We start from the raw sequence: 17,687 nt of genomic DNA, 5'->3' as shown, positions 1-17,687 counted from the left end.
AAGAAAATGTCAGATATAGGATTGGGAGTCTCAATTTGGGACCTTGGGTTATGTGAGGGAGGTGAGGTGGAGAGGTCATCATGTGGTTTAAAGAAAATGTTAAACACTAATTTCATTCAAAATATCTTATATTTATTATTTTATTTTTTTAAATTAAATTGTTTTATTTGGGAAATCCATCTTTGAGACCTTGAAATTCTCTTTGAAGATCAAATCATGCTATATACTTGAAACTCTAACGTCACATATACTATTTTTTTGTAAAAAAAAAAACATATTTTTCATGTCTTTCTTATATTGTACTAATTCATTATATATAAATGATTATGGTGTGTTTAAACTTCTTTCATTAATTACTACGTATTTTCTACACTCATAATATTTGCCAGCTTGCTATATAATCAACTTAAATCAGTTAAATCCATCATGCAATGCATTTCCTTCCAATTTTTTGTGATAAACTAATAGATAATTGACTAAATAAACATTCTGCAAAGTTTCAATAAAAATTTCCAAGTTTTTCTTACAATTTCCATGGTTTTTATTCAATTTTTATCGATATCGATAATATCCCCGAAATTTCCATCGAAATTTCCGTGTTTTTGGACTACCGATATTTCCGATATCATCGATATTTAATACCTTGGGTATTTCAAATCAAGCCAAATTCCTTCCCTATAAATATTAGGCACTCATTCAAAGCGGGGAAGCAAAAAAAAAAAGCAAGTGAAAGCCCCGGACATCCATAAATCTCCTAAACCTCCAAACAATCATGCTCTTCATCAAGCTCGTGGAAAATCAACGAGCACAACAAATACACATGTTGATTCATACCCAACAAAGTCGAAGATCACACACCACGTGAAACTCCTTGTGGTCCTATTACATTTAAGATCAACCCTCGACGGCTCTTAAAGAAATGACAAGTCCGATTCACGATCAAGTGTTAACCACCCTTGGATCAATTTCGACTCCAAAGAAATGAAGCAAAGCCAAACCTTTGGAGGAAACCAGAAAGCTCTCTAGCCAAAGAAAACACTCGTGTTCTTCATCCAGCTCGTGGAGAATCAACAAGCACAACAAACATGTGCCGATTCATCCATCACCAAAGCCAAAGATCAGCCACCACATGAAACTCCTTGTGGTCCCGTTTTGTTCAAGACTAAGCCTCGATAGCCCTCGAAGAAACATCCAACCCCGGCCAAGACCAAGCCTTGACGGCTCTTGAAGAAACTTCCATCCTAATCCAAGACCAAGCCTCTACAACCCTTGAAGAAATTTCCAACTCAATTCAAGATCATGCCTCGACAGTCCTTGAACCGACATCTAAGTTGAGGGACTTCAAAGTATAGTGGTCAAATACATTCACTATGCGAGGGACTTCAAAACACATCTTCTACATGTGACAAGCACATGCATATGACGCGCCGTGAAGTGGGGGCATTTGTAGACATCGAAATTTCGGTCAAATAAATGTTCACCAATACATTAAAGTTTCGACATGCCAGGGCATACGTGGCATTTGCCAGGTGTCTGACAAATTGTACACATAGATGTGACCCATCAAAATAATACGAGTAATCAAGAAGGCCACGTGTCAACACTTAGCAGAAAGAAATTATTTGATTTTAATTTAATTAAATCAAATCTTAATTGATGGAGATAAATCACGAACTAGCCAACAAATCGAGTCCTGGTTCTTTCGTCAATTAATCAAGCCCACAATCAAGGCCAAATCCATCCGTAGTTAAAACTTGGAAAGTCTATAAATAGGAGGCTCCAAGACAAAGAAAGGGGTGTAATGAGTCACTATTATATTATACATTTTACCATATTCTTAGTATAATTTGGTAATTATTTTGGTAGAATTGATAATTTGCTTTATTTTTTCAACATAGAACATTCGATTTCTTCAAGAGAGAAACGTAATCAAACGGACGATTTTGGAGTGATTCAAATTGGAGGATATTTGTGTGTTCCTTAGCTTGTTCGTATCAAAATTTTAGCAATTTCTACCAAGCGGTTATTTTATGGCGATTAAATAAAGAAGTAGTGCGTGTTGCTGGAAAATGACACTTTTGGGCTGAAATGCAATTTTTGGAGTCCAATATGACATCATATGGGTTCGTGGCCTTCTGGAGAAATGTTAAGAATAGTCTAAGCTTTAAATCCAGCTATTTTGGACAAGTTTTGGAACTGATATGGGTACAAAACGTGGCTATGCAGAAATTTGGACGAATTTACCAAGTCAATTTAGGATTATGTTTCCTATTGTATTATTGTATTTCAATTTATTTGGTTTCCTATTCGATTCTAAGACCTTTTACTAGGAGAATTTTATTTAAGGAAAACTAATGAAAAGGGTTTGAAAACTTTGAGTTTTAATGATAAGGACAAAATAAAGGGTAAAGTGAATAGTACCAGGATTGACTTTTTAGTGTAAAAATGTGGTTTTTCGTTAAAGTGAACAGTACCGGGTGCTTTTCGTTAAAATTCCCTTTTATTTATAGTATAAATAAGCCTTTTGGCCGGCCCTAGAGTGCTCTCTTTCATGCAATATTGGAGAGAAGAATTTGGCTAAAACTTAGAGATTTTCATACTTTATTCAACAAGGTGTTTTCAATCTTTTTCTAGTTTAATATAACTCTTTTGATTTTAATTATGAATATGCGTAGCTAACTTTATTTTGTTAGGGCAATGCCTTGAGCCTTAGCATGAATATGTAGTTTTTATTTAATGGCTTATAATATTATGCATGCATACTTTGAATTATTAATCACTGTGTTTTAAACTATCTTTGTGTCTTAATGATTCGCAACCATTAGGATGTTTAGATAAGTAATTGGATGCAATTCAGTCGGAATACCACTGGGGAATTGAGTATTGCTTCTTGTGATTAATAGTTGTAATTTCACCTAGGGTGAATACCACGTCTTAGGGGTTGCATGGTTTTTCAAAGGGTTTTCACAAAGCGCAATGAGTCATGCATGTTTATATTTGATCTGAATACCACAAACGGATTGCATGTTTGATATACGTTCTAGCTTGAATACCACGAGTAGAATATGTATTAGGAAAACCTAACCTTAAAAGTTGCATGGGTAATTCATAAGTAATTAGTAAATCTACATAGAATTGTTATGGCGGAACCCTAGTGCTTTTCCAAATTTGTTTCTCAAAACCTTTTCTTTTTGTTTTGATTTCTTAATTGGTTACTAGTTGTTTTTCCTAAATTACTTTTATTAAATTCGTTTTTATTACATTTAAATTCAAAATCAACCTTTTCCAATCTTTATTTTCAAATAATTAACTAAGATTTTGGTCTTGTATAAATTGTTTTAAATAATCTCTGCGGAAAACAACCTTGCCTGAGCCGTTTATACTACAACTACCTTGTTCTCTTGCAAGTATTTTGTGTGATTTTAACGTTTTTACGCAGGTACCTAAAAATCCTATCAAGGTCCAAAAATCATTTCACGCCCAGACGCTGAAGCTCTTAAGCATCCAAACACTAAAACACTCAAGTAGACTTGGAAAACCCTTTGTTGTCTTTGTCAAATCTTGTGAAGAACCACCAAGCACCCATACACGTGCTGGTTCCTCCATTGCCAAGAGCCAAAACCTTATGGTTCATTCAAGATCAAGTCATCACGACCATTGGATCAACAACCTACACATCCACACATCTTTCGGAGATCGAATAAGAGGAAACCTATAAACAGAGATTGTAACCCTACAAATTCATTAATATAAACATTTACTTTGTACACGTGTTCTTGTCTCATTTGTCACGACATTTTTGTGTTTACAGGGGCCAACAATGAAAATAAACCCCATTTGAATTTTGAATTAGAATACTATGAAGACCACATTATTGTAAGAAAAAAAGCACATGAGCAATTGAGATTCTTTGCATTCAACTTCTTTAGTCAGTAGTGGTGGAGTCAAGATTTTTATATAATGGAGTCAAGATATCGACCAAAAACATCTCATTGGACTATTTTGTCGAGCACCTAGTAGGCAGCTGCTAATTCTTACCAACATATGCCGAAACCTTATGCCAACATATGTTGAGAACTACCATTATATGTAGAGGTTGGTCGATGGTAGTTGCAGAACACTGTGGAGTAATTTTGAAGATTGCCAAGGCTTGAAACAAATCTATTTCGTCGAGCACATGGTGCACATAATAGAGTTGCACACAAGAAGAGAGAAAGGGAAAACAAAGATAATAGAAGAAAATAAAAGTAGGAAGAGGAAGTTGTAATTTAGTTTACTTTAGTTATTTATAAGGATCAAACCAATACAAACAAATATACATGAGGGTTTTAAAGTTTTGTTGGAGTCAAAGAGAAACAAAACACCCCATTGCTAGCTCCACCACGGATAGTAATTCCACCAAACAGTCAACAATGGCGTTCCTTGTGTTTCCACTTCACCTATCAATCGGTGCATGCACATGCTAAAAATCTTGGGATTTTTGCATCGGTTCACAAAGAATTTGATTGATATTATTTTCGAGTAATATTAAAGAAATTACATGTTTTTTTTTGTTATATTGGTATATTACCAAATTTGATAAATGATGTGTACATATTATGGTAATAAATAAATTTATTTCATTAGTGTTGATTGTATATGCATCACTAGGCACATTACGGCTCATTTGGAAGTGATTTTAAAATTAATTGAAAGAAATTTTAGAAAAATTAGTTATGAGTTCTAAAAGCACATAAAGTTACTAAAGATTCATTTCTAAAATATTTTCACCAAAAAAAAAAAAAAATGTATTCAACCATTTACAAAACAGTTCCAAATGAGCCCTTTAGATAATATACCAATGAACTATATGTGGCCTCTTACTATTACTCTTTATTTTCTAACTAATTCTAGATAGTACTTTTTATAAGTCTTTAAATAAAAAAAAGAATTGTTTCATTAGAATCAGGACTAAGCAGCAAAGAACTTAAAAAGTTATTATTTTTCTTCTGAGTACTCTTAATGCAAGGAATTCTTGAATGGTAAATCACATCGTCACTTGGTGTTACTAATTTATATATGATAATATGAGGGGGTAATAGGGATGACACTTTTCTTTCTTAGAGTATAACGCCAATAATTAAATACATATAATATGTTAATGTATGCCACATCGATTGTAACTGTGAGAAAAAATGAATTTAAATATCTTAATCTCACTCCAATTAATTGTGATAAAACTTCACATCTAATGTCTTGTGCGTGTGATAATTATTAAGTTGTAGACAATATCAATATTATTAGAAGTAGACATTTTAACCTGTGTCTATGATAATTCGACATTTCACCCCCAAAATCTTACGGAGGTGGAAATGGAAATGGATTTTGGAAGTTTTTTTGGTGTGGATATGGAGGAGACATGAGCTTTTTGCTTTTGCTAAAGCTATTGAAAGTTGGAAAAAGGGCACCATGTGGCCAAAAGCAGACCGTGGGATAGGATGGGAGCATCACAACACAGTTTTTCTGTGGCATGGAATTTGCAATGAGAGACTTCATACGTAGTTTTGCACCACACTGTCAAGAAGTTTTTAGTTGTGACGGAAACATGGATGGTACATCATATATTTTATGTATGTAGTGAAAAATTTAAATTTTTAAGCTATTAACCTTTTAACACATAACCCATCATTTCTATAGGAACACGTGATGTACCATCTCGTGTGACGGTAACACTGAAAAATCTCTCTAGATTGTCGGTGTAATGGACTAAATGACATGCATTTACCGTTGGGGATTGTGCTCCTCCTGCCATGTTCCTGATGTTAAAATAAAGTTCCACCTATAAAATTACGGCATAGATTTATTGTTGTTCAGTATAGTCTAATGTTATTTCTTTTCATTTATAAATAAAATGCTTTAAATTTAAATATCGTTAATGAAGAATTTTAGTATAGTCTAAGGTTATGATATGAAATTTATTCTTAAAAATCCATCAGATCATGCTTAAATTGTTAGATGCACACACTCTCTGTTCTTTCTCTCTCGCAATGGAACTCTCTTGACTCCATGCTCAATCCTCTGCTTCTTCTCTGATTCATGGTTGGGTGCAGCGACAGCACAGAGCTTTCGCCGGAGGAAGAAAGGATTTTGATACAAGACATTACTTGCTCACCCAAAGGTTCCAATTTTTTGCTATCTTTTGGGTTTATTTATTTATGAAATTTGATGACTAATTTTTAAATAATTAGAAATTAGTTCTTCGTTGTGAAATGTTCATTTTTCGTTCTTTCCGTGATTTTCAATTGTATATTAGTAATGCTTTGAAAAACGCATGATTCATTAAGTGAAGGATGCTAACCGAATAGTTAGAGATGCCGCAAACAAATATCATATAGCCTAATTGACTACAAGCAAGTTACTTTTATTTGTGTTTGTAGTGATGTAATGCTGGTTCTGTTTATTGTGATTTTAAATCAAATGCCTTACTTTGTCTAAATTTACTACAAGATCTATAATCTGTATCTTGCGGGAAATGGTAAATAGGCCATTTTCGGAATGACATGAAATTAGTTGGATATGGCATAAAAAGAAGGGATACTTATAGTCTCATAAATCTATTTCAGTTGAAGAATGCATTTTGGCAAGGGAACTTTGAGCTGATTAGGTGAAGAACCAAATTGTCTTATAGCATGCTTCTCATTTATTTAAAAAATGGATTGGATTCTTATAAATATTTTAGCGATTGACTATAGATAAGGCAGTTGCATTACCACTTTAAGATAAGGCAGTTGTATTTTTCAAAGTGAATTGTCTCATACAAAACTATGTGAAATGGATTAAAGTATAATCTGGGACTTTTACCTCAGTATAGAACTTGGCTATATGCCAGAATGGTTTGTTTAAGCACCTTTTAAGTTATATTATGTTTTCTATTTTTTTTTTTAAAAAAAAGAGAAGAAGTTATCTCCTGTCTTTTGGTATCAGAACCGTCTATCTATACATGATCATTTCTTCATTGCTTCACTGTAGGTGAGAATGTTATGCGAGAAAGCCAAGGACTAATGGGAGAAAGCAATGTTCAGGTGTAAATTTTGGTCTCTTTAGTCTCTTATTATATTTGTATTACATTACATATTTCACTGTTATTTCATTTTGTATGGGAAAAAAGCGTTATTATTGTCCTTCATTTTGAATTGGTAACACTGCTGTGGATCTTTTAAATTATATGGGTAGGCACTTATTATTATTTATTTGCATGCATGTGAAAAGGCCAGTGACAATTTGTGGCGATATTCATGGGCAATTTCATGACCTTGCAAAGCTTTTTCGAATTGGAGCGTTTTCTTGCTTGCAATTTTGAATTATTTCAAATTATGAATGAAAAAGATTTTGGAAATTAGATACTTTATGTGAAGATTTTTCTTTGGAGTTCAGTACATTGATTGCTCCTTTGGCTGTAAGTTTGATATTAGTAAATTCTGGATTTTAATTTCAGTGATTACCCAGCATTAATTGTTATTGATTAGCATTTGTTTTCTGGAATTTGGACTCTGAACAGTTCAAAGGTTCTGGGAAAGGAATGCTTTTTAATAAAGCGAATTGGGTGGTCCTAGCAATACAATGTCGAAATTTTTTAAATCCGAGTCCGAAAATTTTGGCAAGATGCAAATAAGCTGTGATTGGGAAGGTAATATCATCCTAATATATTTTTCAAAGCAATTTACTTATTTGCATTTTTCAGCATTATGTGTCAAAGAGGTTTCAAGTGTTAGTGTGGACCTCGAAATGTATGTATTAAGGTTAATCAGTAGTGGTACAAAATATAAACATCACTTTGAGTGATTAATATAAACTCTGTATGTTTTCCTTTTGAATGTTGAAGTTGGAAATTGCTTTGGTTAGGATACTAATGATCAGAAAATAACTTTGTTTAAGGAATGCACAAATAGTCTACGGGTGGATTTTCATGGAAAAGTTGATTAAATTTCTTCTTTGTTGTTTCCATAGGGTGCTTCAGTGGTGGGTTTTGAAATTTCAGTTGTGCATGTGAAATTCACTTCTCAAGATAGTTGCGATAATGCCTATTTTTCTCTCAAAGCTCTTTTAGCCGAGTTGCCAGGATAAGTGACTGAAGCTCTCCATGACGAGTCAGACATCGGCCTGATACACTACTCTCACTCTTTCCTGCTTTTAATTTTGATTGTTTATGAATTGTGTGCTTTTCATTGGCAATTTGTTGCTGAATTTTTTTTTGATAATTTGTGAAAATTTTGTTTTATTTTGTCGACAACTTTTATTGCCCACAAATTTCAATTAGAAAAGTTAGAAGAGCTACGGATTTGCTTTCGACTGGTTCCCTGTATTGAGTGCAAACGTGCTCCTAATATACTTGAATTAATTCTAAAGTCAGTAACTTTTCTGGGATTGTTTGTGGTTTTGTGAGTGTTGCTTAGGTAAAACGTGGGTTGTCTAAATTGCTGCATTTAAGAATGCGACTGTATTGCTGCAGGATTTTCATTTAATTTTTCTGTGGATATTTTCATGTATGTTGTTGGTTATAGTTTGAAAACCTGCAGCAAAGCGTGAGCATTCCTGCTAGTTTATACTAAAGGGCAGGAAAATGGGCTAAGCCTCACAATGGATTAACTATAATAATTTAGTTCGAATTCGCTTTTGACGAAAATCAAACCTAAGACGTCTTACTTACAAGTAAAGAGAAATATAATTAAACCGTAGTATTATGATACAATATATATTTACATTTTAAATGAGGTGATTTTTCTTCAATGTTGTTCATCACTAGTAACTCTTGCTTGAAATATAGAAATTCAAATTTAATATTATATGTATATATGTATGTGTGTGTGTGTGTATTTGAATGAATTATGATTGGTGGACATATTTTTTACACATATTTTGTAAGGTCTACTTTGTAATGTGTTTTTAACAATCGAACTGCCTATCTTTGAGGTCTTTCCTCAAATATCATGTTTGTCAAAAATACTCAAATTCGATCGTCGGATAAAACGATAATCATTTTAGTGTTTCATTGCAAAACTGTATTCGTTCATTTTCTTCCCTATAAATAAATGTCTTAATGATTTTAAATTTGTCTATTTTTTTTATAAGGGTGAGTGGGATTGGAAATTGGGAGAGAAATGGCACAAAGTAAGAGTGGGTTTGAAAAACTCAAAATCGAACCAAATCGAACCAAATGTGGGTGGTTTGATTTCGTTTCCTGAGAAATATGGTTATGAAAAAAAGTTGATGAAGAAAAGAGATGGGAAAGGAATAAGGCTAATGAAAAAGGCTTCAAATCTTTATATTTTAATAAAAGAAAACTACCCACTAATTTTTATGCACTGGGCGCGTAAAACTCCCCCCCCCCCCCCCACCACAAAAAAAAAACTTCAAACACTTCACTTTTTTCTCCCACCTTTTTGTCACATCGTTAGCTACATTAATAGTTTTTTTTTTTTTTGCCTAAAATAAGAAAAATATTTCGAATTGAATTACATTCTTCTGTTTTATTTTTGTGGTGTTATTTTCCAATAGTAGTCATGATGACGAGAAACTTTTCAATGTGCCAAGAGCACGGGGTGGTAGACTCTATACAAGTTGTGAGATTCTTGTGTTAAAAAATTATTAACATAAAAAGTAGAATTTTGGCTTTTTAGCCAAAATGGTCATTGAGATTTGTATAACACATCACTTTGGTCTATGAGATTGAAAATCAATAGAAATGGTCCCTGAAATTGTTCACCATCTATTAGTTTGGTCATTCCGTTAAAAACTCTGTTAAGTGTCCCGAAGCTCTTGGCTTGAAGTTTGGGCAATTTTCAAAGCTTTGTAACTCAATCGTTTCTTAACCAAATTCGACCCATAATATATCATAGGAAAGTGTAGAACAAGATTATACCTTTTTGGAAGCCCAATGGTTGCCGGAGATGGTCGGAAAATAGCCTGAAAGGTGACTGGTCCGTGGGAAAACTCGCAGGAAACTGGGTAAACCTTAAACGTTCATAATGTTTTCAATACTCAACGAAATCGAGTGATTCAAAAACGAAAATCATACTTCTCGATGAGACGAAGAGAATGGTACCTTTATCAAAGGCTAATTCATAGTGGTTTGGCTGGAAAATAACCTGAAAGGTGATTGGTCCAAGGGAAAACAGGAAAACTCGCCGAAAAATTGGGTAAATTTTAAACGTTCATAACATTTTCAATACTCAACGAAATCAAGTGATTCAAAATGAAAATCATACTTCTCAATGAGATGAAGAGAATGGTACCTTTCTTGGTGGCTAATTCGCCGTGGTTTGGCCGAAAAAATGGCTTAAAAATAGTTGTCTTGGTCTCAAGTTAGTCACTTTTGAGCCATTTTTCGGCCAAACCATGGTGAATTAGCCATCAAGAAAGGTACCATTCTCTTCGTCTCATTGAGATGTATGATGTTTGTTTTTAAATCACTCAATTTCGTTGAGTATTGAAGAAGTTATGAATGTTGAAAGTTTACTCAGTTTCCGGCGAGTTTTCCAGTTTTCTTGCGGACCAGTCACCTTTTAGGCTATTTTCCGGCCATCTCATGCAATTATTGGGCTCCCAATTAGGTATAATCTTGTTCTACACTTTCCTATCTTCATTTTGATATATTATGGGTCGAATTTGGTTAAAAAACAATTGAGTTACGAAGCTTTGAAAATTGTCCAAACTTCCGGTCAAGAGCTCCGGAACACTTAACGGAGTTTTTAACGAAATGACAAAAATAATGGATGGTTGACAATCTCAAGGACCATTTCTACTGATTTTCAATCTTAGGGACCAAAGTGATGTGTTACGCAAATCTCAGGGACCATTTTGGCTACAAAACTTAAAATTTTCCACCACTTATATAATAACACGTGGTAAACCATTTATGTTACAAGCACAATGAAAAATTTTCTCCAAGATGACACCCAAGCTCAAGAAATTGGATGGAGAACTACATTTATTATTGTAGGTATATGAAAAAAGGGTAAATTACATAGTAGCCCCTCAGGTTTGAGGTCTATTGCAATCTTATACAACATCTTTAAAACATTTCACTTTCATACCTTAAGTACTATTTTATTTCAATTTCATACAACCGTTACATTTTCCATCCATGGATCTGTTAAATGCTGACGTGGCTGTCACATGTATGCCACGTGGCTGCCAAATGTCTGCCACGTGGCAAATAAAAATAATTTTTCAATTTATTTTAAAAAAACCTGTTTGCCACTTTTTTTTTTCTCTCTTTCTTCTTCTTCTGGGTTCGGACCCCTTTTTTTTTTTTTTTTTTTTCTCTTTCTTCTTCTTCTTCTTCTTCTCTTTCTCTTTCTCTTTCTTCTTCTTCTAGGTTCGGACCCTTTTTTTTTTTCTCTTTCTTCTTCTTCTTCTCTTTCTCTTTCTCTTTCTTCTTCTTCCTCCTCCTCCTCTTTCTTCTTCTTCTTCCTCCTTCTTCTTCTGGGTTGCAGGGGTTTGATCCCTTCTTTTTTTTTTTTTTCCTTCCAATTTCAGTTTTTTTTAAAAAAAATTAAAAAATTATTTTATTTGTCACGTGGCAGACATTTGGCAGCCACATGACATACATGTGGCAGTCACGTTAGCATTTAACAGATCCATGGATGGAAAATGTAACAGTTGTATGAAATTGAAATAAAATAGTACTTGAGGTATAAAAGTGAAATGTTTTAAAGATGTTGTATAAGATTGCAATAGACCTCAAACCTGAGGGGCTACTATGTAATTTGGTAATTGAAAAATGAGGAAATTTTAATTTGGTAATTGAAAACATCTTTTTAAATATAATTACCGAAAACATAATATTCTCAAGGTTTTGATCTAAAGAGTCACTTCTGGGTTCATCGTTTTCAGTGCAATGGGTGCTTTTACAGAACCAAAAAGGGTCTAAGTTTCAAACCTTATGAAACTAAACCAAGAATTAAACATTATTTACAAAACTTCACAAATAAGTAGACATTATTCATGAAACTAGACCAATAAGTAGACACTATACCAATAAGTAGAGACTATTTATGAAACGAAAACAAGAATTAGGCATTATTTCCAAAACTAAACCAATAGGTGGAAACTACTTAAGAAACTGGATTATATACTATTTATGAAACTGGAGTAAGAACTAGACTATTTATGAAACACGACAAAAAACTAGACATTATTTATGAAAGTGGACCAATAACTACACATTATTTATGAAACTGAACTAAGAAAGAGACACTATTAATGAAACTGTACCAATTACTATACATTATTTATGAAATTGGACCCAATAACGGGGCATTATTTAAGAAACATGATTAAGAACTAGACACTATTTATTAAAGTGGACAAAAAACTAGACACTATTTATGAAATTGGACTAATAAATAGTATAGTACCGTTCAATTTCATAAATAGTGTTCATCTTCATAAATAGTGTTCAGTTTCATAAACAGTGCACAAATCCTGTGGGCATTACGTTTTTTTTAATTTTTTTAAATTTTTTTAATTGTGTCCTTTTCATTAAAATTAAGTTTTTTTTTTGTCATTTTTATTAAAATTTAAGGGTTTTCATTAAAATTTAATTTTTTTCCATTAAATAAAGTTATAGCATGATTTTTTGTTAAAATAAATTTAGCCCAAGCCTTTTTCATTATCTTGATTAAAATATGTAGGCTTTTTAGCCAAAATGGTCCCTGAGATTTGCATAACACATCACTTTGGTCCCTGAGATTGAAAATCAATATAAATGGTCCCTGAAATTGTTCACTATCAATTATTTTGGTCATTCTATTAAAAACTCCGTTAAGTTGTCTTGGAGCTCATACCAGAAACTGAGATTTTTTGCTGGAAGTTTGGGCAATTTTCAAAGCTTTGTAACTCAATCGTTTCTTAACCAAATTCGACACATAATATATCAAAATGAAGATAGGAAAGTGTTGAACAAGATTATACCAATTTGGAAGCCCAATGGTTGGCGGAGATGGCTAGAAAATAGCCGGAAAATAGCCTAAAATGTGACTTGTCCGCGTGAAAACTGAAAAACTCGCCTGAAATTGGGTAAACTTTAAACGTTTATAACTTTTTCAATACTTAATGAAATCGAATGATTCAAAAATGAAAATCATATTTCTCAATGAGACAAAGAGAATGATACTTTTTCAATGGCTAACTCGCCGTGGTTTTGCCGGAAAACAACTCAAAATTGACTAACTAGATGAGATCAAGACAGTCACTTTCGAACCGTTTTTCAGAAAAAAACAGTGAGTTAGCCATTGATAAAGCTACCATTCTCTTTATCTCATCGAGAAGTATGCTTTTCGGTTTTAAATCACTTGATTTCGTTGTGTATTGAAGAAGTTATGAACATTTAAAATTTACCCAGTTTTTAGCGAGTTTTTCAATTTTCCTACTACCAGTAAGCTTTCAGGATATTTTTCGGCCAAAACATGGCATGTTAGCCATTTGAAAAGGTACTATTCTTTTTTTTTTCGTCGAGAAGTATGATTTTCATTTTTGAATCACTCAATTTTGTTGAGTATTGAAGAAGTTATGAACGTTTAAAGTTTACCCAGTTTCCACACGAGTTTTCCAATTTTTCTGCTGACCGAATTAGCCATCTAGAAAGGTACCATTCTCTTCGTCTCGTCGAGAAATATGATTTTTGTTTTGGAATCACTCAATTTCGTTAAGTATTGAAGAAGTTATGAACATTTAAAATTTACCCAGTTTCTGGCGAGTTTTCCAGTTTTTCCGCGGACTAGTCACCTTTCAGGCTATTTTCCAGCCATCTCCGGCAACCATTGGGCTTCCAAATAGGTATAATCTTGTTCAACACTTTGCTATCTTCATTTGATATATTATGGGTCGAATTTGGTTAACAGATGATTGAGTTACGAAGCTTTGAAAATTGCCCAAACTTCCGGCAAAAAATCTCAGTTTCCGATATGTGCTCCGTAACCACTTAACAAAGTTTTTAACGGAATGACCAAAATAATGGATGGTGGACAATCTCAAGGACTATTTCTATTGATTTTCAATCTCAAGAACCAAAGTGATGTGTTATACAAATCTCAGGGACCATTTTGGCTAAAAAGCCTACATATTCTTGATGAGACCATTATGTTTTGTTTTTATACAAAATATAATTTTTTAATTTTTTTTATAAAAATTATATTTTGTACACATCTTAGGGACCATTATGTGACGGGTGACGGGGTACACGTGGGTGTTTGTTTTTATACAAATTATATTTTGGTTTCAATTAATTTAAACAAAAAGGAGAGATATTCGAACTCAGAAACATAAAGAAGAGAAGAAGAAGCATACAAAAAGGAGAGATATTTGAACTTAGAAACATAGAGAAGAAGAGAAGAAGAGAAGATGAAGCACATTCAATCAAATTTACACAAAATTACCTTAACTATGGGTCAAATCACAATCTCATACCTCATGTTTAAAATATGACAATGTCATACCTTAACTTATGATTTCGTTGCAATGTCATACCTCTGTTAACTTTTCTGTTAATTTTTCTGTTAAATGCTGACGTGGTATGACCAGGCTCACTATTTTGCTAATTAAAATAAAAAATTTATGAATTAATAATAAATTATTTGTTATTTATTTAACAATTAAGATTAATTATAAACAAATAATTTTTGGCCCCCTCATCCCAATCTCTCTCCTTCAAACTCTCCCTTCTCTCCCAACGCACCCCAGAAAACGAGCACCAGCCAGTAGGAAAAATTTCTGCTCCGTTCACCCTAAAATCTCTACCAAAACACATGAAATTTATCTCAAAACGAAGATCATAGATCGAAGAGTAGAAATATACCCTTTTTATGCCAAGTCGTGGTCGGATAATGGCCTGAGGTTGTCAGCCAGAAACTGGGCTTTTGATTTCTCGCGAAATTGAGGGAGATTCAAGTCTCGCATGCTCGAATCCAAACCTCAAGATGAAGGGGAAGTGATCCATGGTCCAAGTCTCGTCAAATCTAACCAGGAATTGACGGATTTTCATCTGAAAATTGCGAGGTCGTTTAGTTTAGTCCATCTATGTTGTTGTACAGAGAAGGTGAGAGGTTAGAAAAACTGGGGAGTTGAGCGATGAGGGAGAAAAGAAGAGAGAGTGATATGGTTGTGGTGGTGGTTTAGTGATGGCCGTTCTCTGGGGCTTGGCGTCTCTGTGAACGCAGAGAAGAAAAGATGGTGAGCGTTGGGAGAGAAGGGAGAGTTTGAGGGAAAAGATGGCCGTTCTCTGGGTCGGTCGAAGTGGGCCAGAAAAGATCCAAAACCTGTGTTTAAAGAGGAGGATGAAGGGGATGGAGGAGGAAGAAGGGGGCTGAGGAGGATGAAGGGGATCTGGGGAGAAAGCACGGTTTCTGGGAAAAAAAAATAGAAGAGAAGGGCTTTGTTTTTTTAATTAATTTTTAATTGTTAAATAAATAACAAATAATTTTTTATTAATTAATTAATTTTTTATTCTTATTAGCAAAATAGTGGGCCCCGCTCATACCACGTCAGCATTTAACAGAAAAGTTAATATAGGTATGACATTCCAACGAAATCATAAGTTAAGGTATGACATTGTCATGTTTTAAATATGAGGTATGCATTGTGGTTTGACATATAATTAAGGTAGTTTTGTGTAATTTACCCGACGAAAAACTAATTTCAAAGTTTGAAATCTTATTGCATGACACAAAAGAAAGAAGATAATAGCATATTACATGATATGATATGGCAATTGATAGTTTAAATTCTTTAATATCATCATCCACGTGACTAGACACACCATTTTTATTCCTTAATATCGTTCTTTAGGATGACCTTATGCTGCTACCGTACTTTTTAGAAAGTTGACAAACTGCCCGATGTAGTGGTCTTGGTGCAGCTTGTGATCACCAAAAACAGCTGCAGCTTTCCTTGCATTGGATCTCAGCTGCTCTCCTTCCTCTTCCACCATTGCATGTCTTAGGGTTTTGGCTATCTCATCTTTACTAAACGACCCATCTCCGCTGCATTTCACTTCCACAGCCAGACCCTTGTCTTCCAGAAGCCTTGCATTCAGAGGCTGATCAATAATCAATGGTAGCACAACAAGAACATGCCCAAATTGCAGAGTTTCAATCACGGATCCCCATCCAGAGTGAAACAAAGAACCACCAACTGACGGGTGCCCCAGAATCTCGATCTGGGGCACCCACCCGAAACAAACAAGTCCTCTCTCTGATGTTTGCTCAGCAAAACCAGGAGGTAAAGCATCAGCATCACTATTTGCCCAGTTGGGGTTTCTGAGTGCCCAGAGAAATGGGAGTCCTGATAACTCCAGCCCAGAAGCTATCTCAAAGACTTGCTCTTTACTCAACTTACACTCACTCCCAAACCCTACAAACACAACTGACTTGTTTTTTCGCTTATCAAGCCATTCAAAGATCCCATCATTGGTAGAAATTCCCCCTTTTCCCCTCTGTGCAGGTAGATCCGGAAGAAGCAAACCTGTGGAAATCACAGGCTTTCCTGTAATTTTCTTGAAAACCTCCAAATATTCTCCTTCTACCTCATCGCAAGTTCGAATGGCTAACGCTTGACTTGCAGATAAAATCTTGGCAAGCCTTGCAGAATCACTTATCCCACTTTTATTGACTCCAAAAAAGCCTCGCGCCACATAAGGCGCCACAAAGTCTCTATACGCAACCGATGAAGGAAAACTAACCCAATCCGGGGGTGAAGTTAGACTTTCCGGTGTTGGGATAGCATGATTTCTATTCGTACCCAAGAGGTTTTCCATTGAGCCGAAAAACACATTGCAAGCAGCAGAGAAAGGAGAGAACCACGCAATTGAAACACCATACTCTTTGGCAATGTCGACCACCCAATGAGCTGCAAAATCAGATAGTATCCAATCCGGCAACTCCTCCCCAATGAACTGCTTAAGGGGTTGCTGCAGTAGATCATATGCAACCTTCAAGTTGTCAAGTTTTTCGAAGGGTAGATCCACCGTGGCCTCCGCTCCTTCCGGCAAGAAGTCGGGATCCAGCGGAGGAAATGGGATGGGGACTAAATGGATAAAAGGGTTCAAATCAGATGGAATTTTGGGAAGCCTCTGGATGTTTCTTGGGGTGGATATGAAATAGACATGAACGTTGGACTTTGCCAAGGCAATGGAGAGTTGAAAGTAAGGCATTATGTGGCCGAAGGCGGAATATGGAAGCATCACAACTCTCAGATTTTTCCCCATGTGTTTGTTTTTTTTGGCTGGAAATTGGAATGGGATTTGCAGTTGGAGGTTTTTTTTTTTTATGATGCTCCGGAAGAAATGAGTTGCCAAGTTAATAAATCATGCTTCTTGTCCATTTATTTGTAGGTTGTGAAGCCTGGCAAGTGCCCAGCAACCTGCCTCCATCAGTCACGTTTTACAATTAATTAAGCAAGATGGTCTGCAATGCACAATTATCACATTTGGGTGAGCGGTGGTGCACTAACTCCCATAGCTATATCACCTTATCATATTAAATACTTAAAAAAAATTGGAATTTCATCCTAAAACCAATTGATAATATGGAGAATAGTTCGACTATTTATGGGTGTGTTTGTTTGACCGGATTAAGGGGGACTAGACTAGACTAAACTAATTGCTAATGTAGTCTCATGTTTGGTTTTGCTCAAGAATTAGGTTTAATGGG

The 17,687-nt window shown here is 34.6% G+C and overlaps 1 protein-coding gene and 1 long non-coding RNA gene across 3 annotated transcripts; one reads left to right on the top strand and one right to left on the bottom strand.

Moving 5' to 3' along the window:
• The first annotated feature begins 5,879 nt into the window (after positions 1 to 5,879).
• On the top strand, positions 5,880 to 8,404 carry LOC139197396 (uncharacterized). Of its 2 annotated transcripts, XR_011582771.1 has the most exons (4): positions 5,880 to 6,157; positions 7,009 to 7,061; positions 7,538 to 7,666; positions 7,987 to 8,404. It is a non-coding gene; the product is annotated as an uncharacterized lncRNA (long non-coding RNA). The 2 variants fall into 2 exon arrangements; XR_011582770.1 differs by lacking the exon at positions 7,538 to 7,666.
• Positions 8,405 to 15,670: 7,266 nt separating this feature from the next.
• Positions 15,671 to 17,369, bottom strand: LOC103448638 (putative UDP-rhamnose:rhamnosyltransferase 1). The gene has a single exon (XM_008387903.4). The coding sequence runs from the start codon at positions 17,240 to 17,242 to the stop codon at positions 15,833 to 15,835; it is 1,410 nt and encodes a 469-aa protein (XP_008386125.3). The 5' UTR covers positions 17,243 to 17,369; the 3' UTR covers positions 15,671 to 15,832.
• Between the last annotated feature and the right edge of the window lie 318 nt (positions 17,370 to 17,687).

The sequence above is a fragment of the Malus domestica genome, chromosome 07 (assembly GCF_042453785.1).
Source record: "Malus domestica chromosome 07, GDT2T_hap1".
NCBI lineage: Eukaryota > Viridiplantae > Streptophyta > Magnoliopsida > Rosales > Rosaceae > Malus > Malus domestica.
This window is presented reverse-complemented; position numbering and strand designations above follow the sequence as displayed.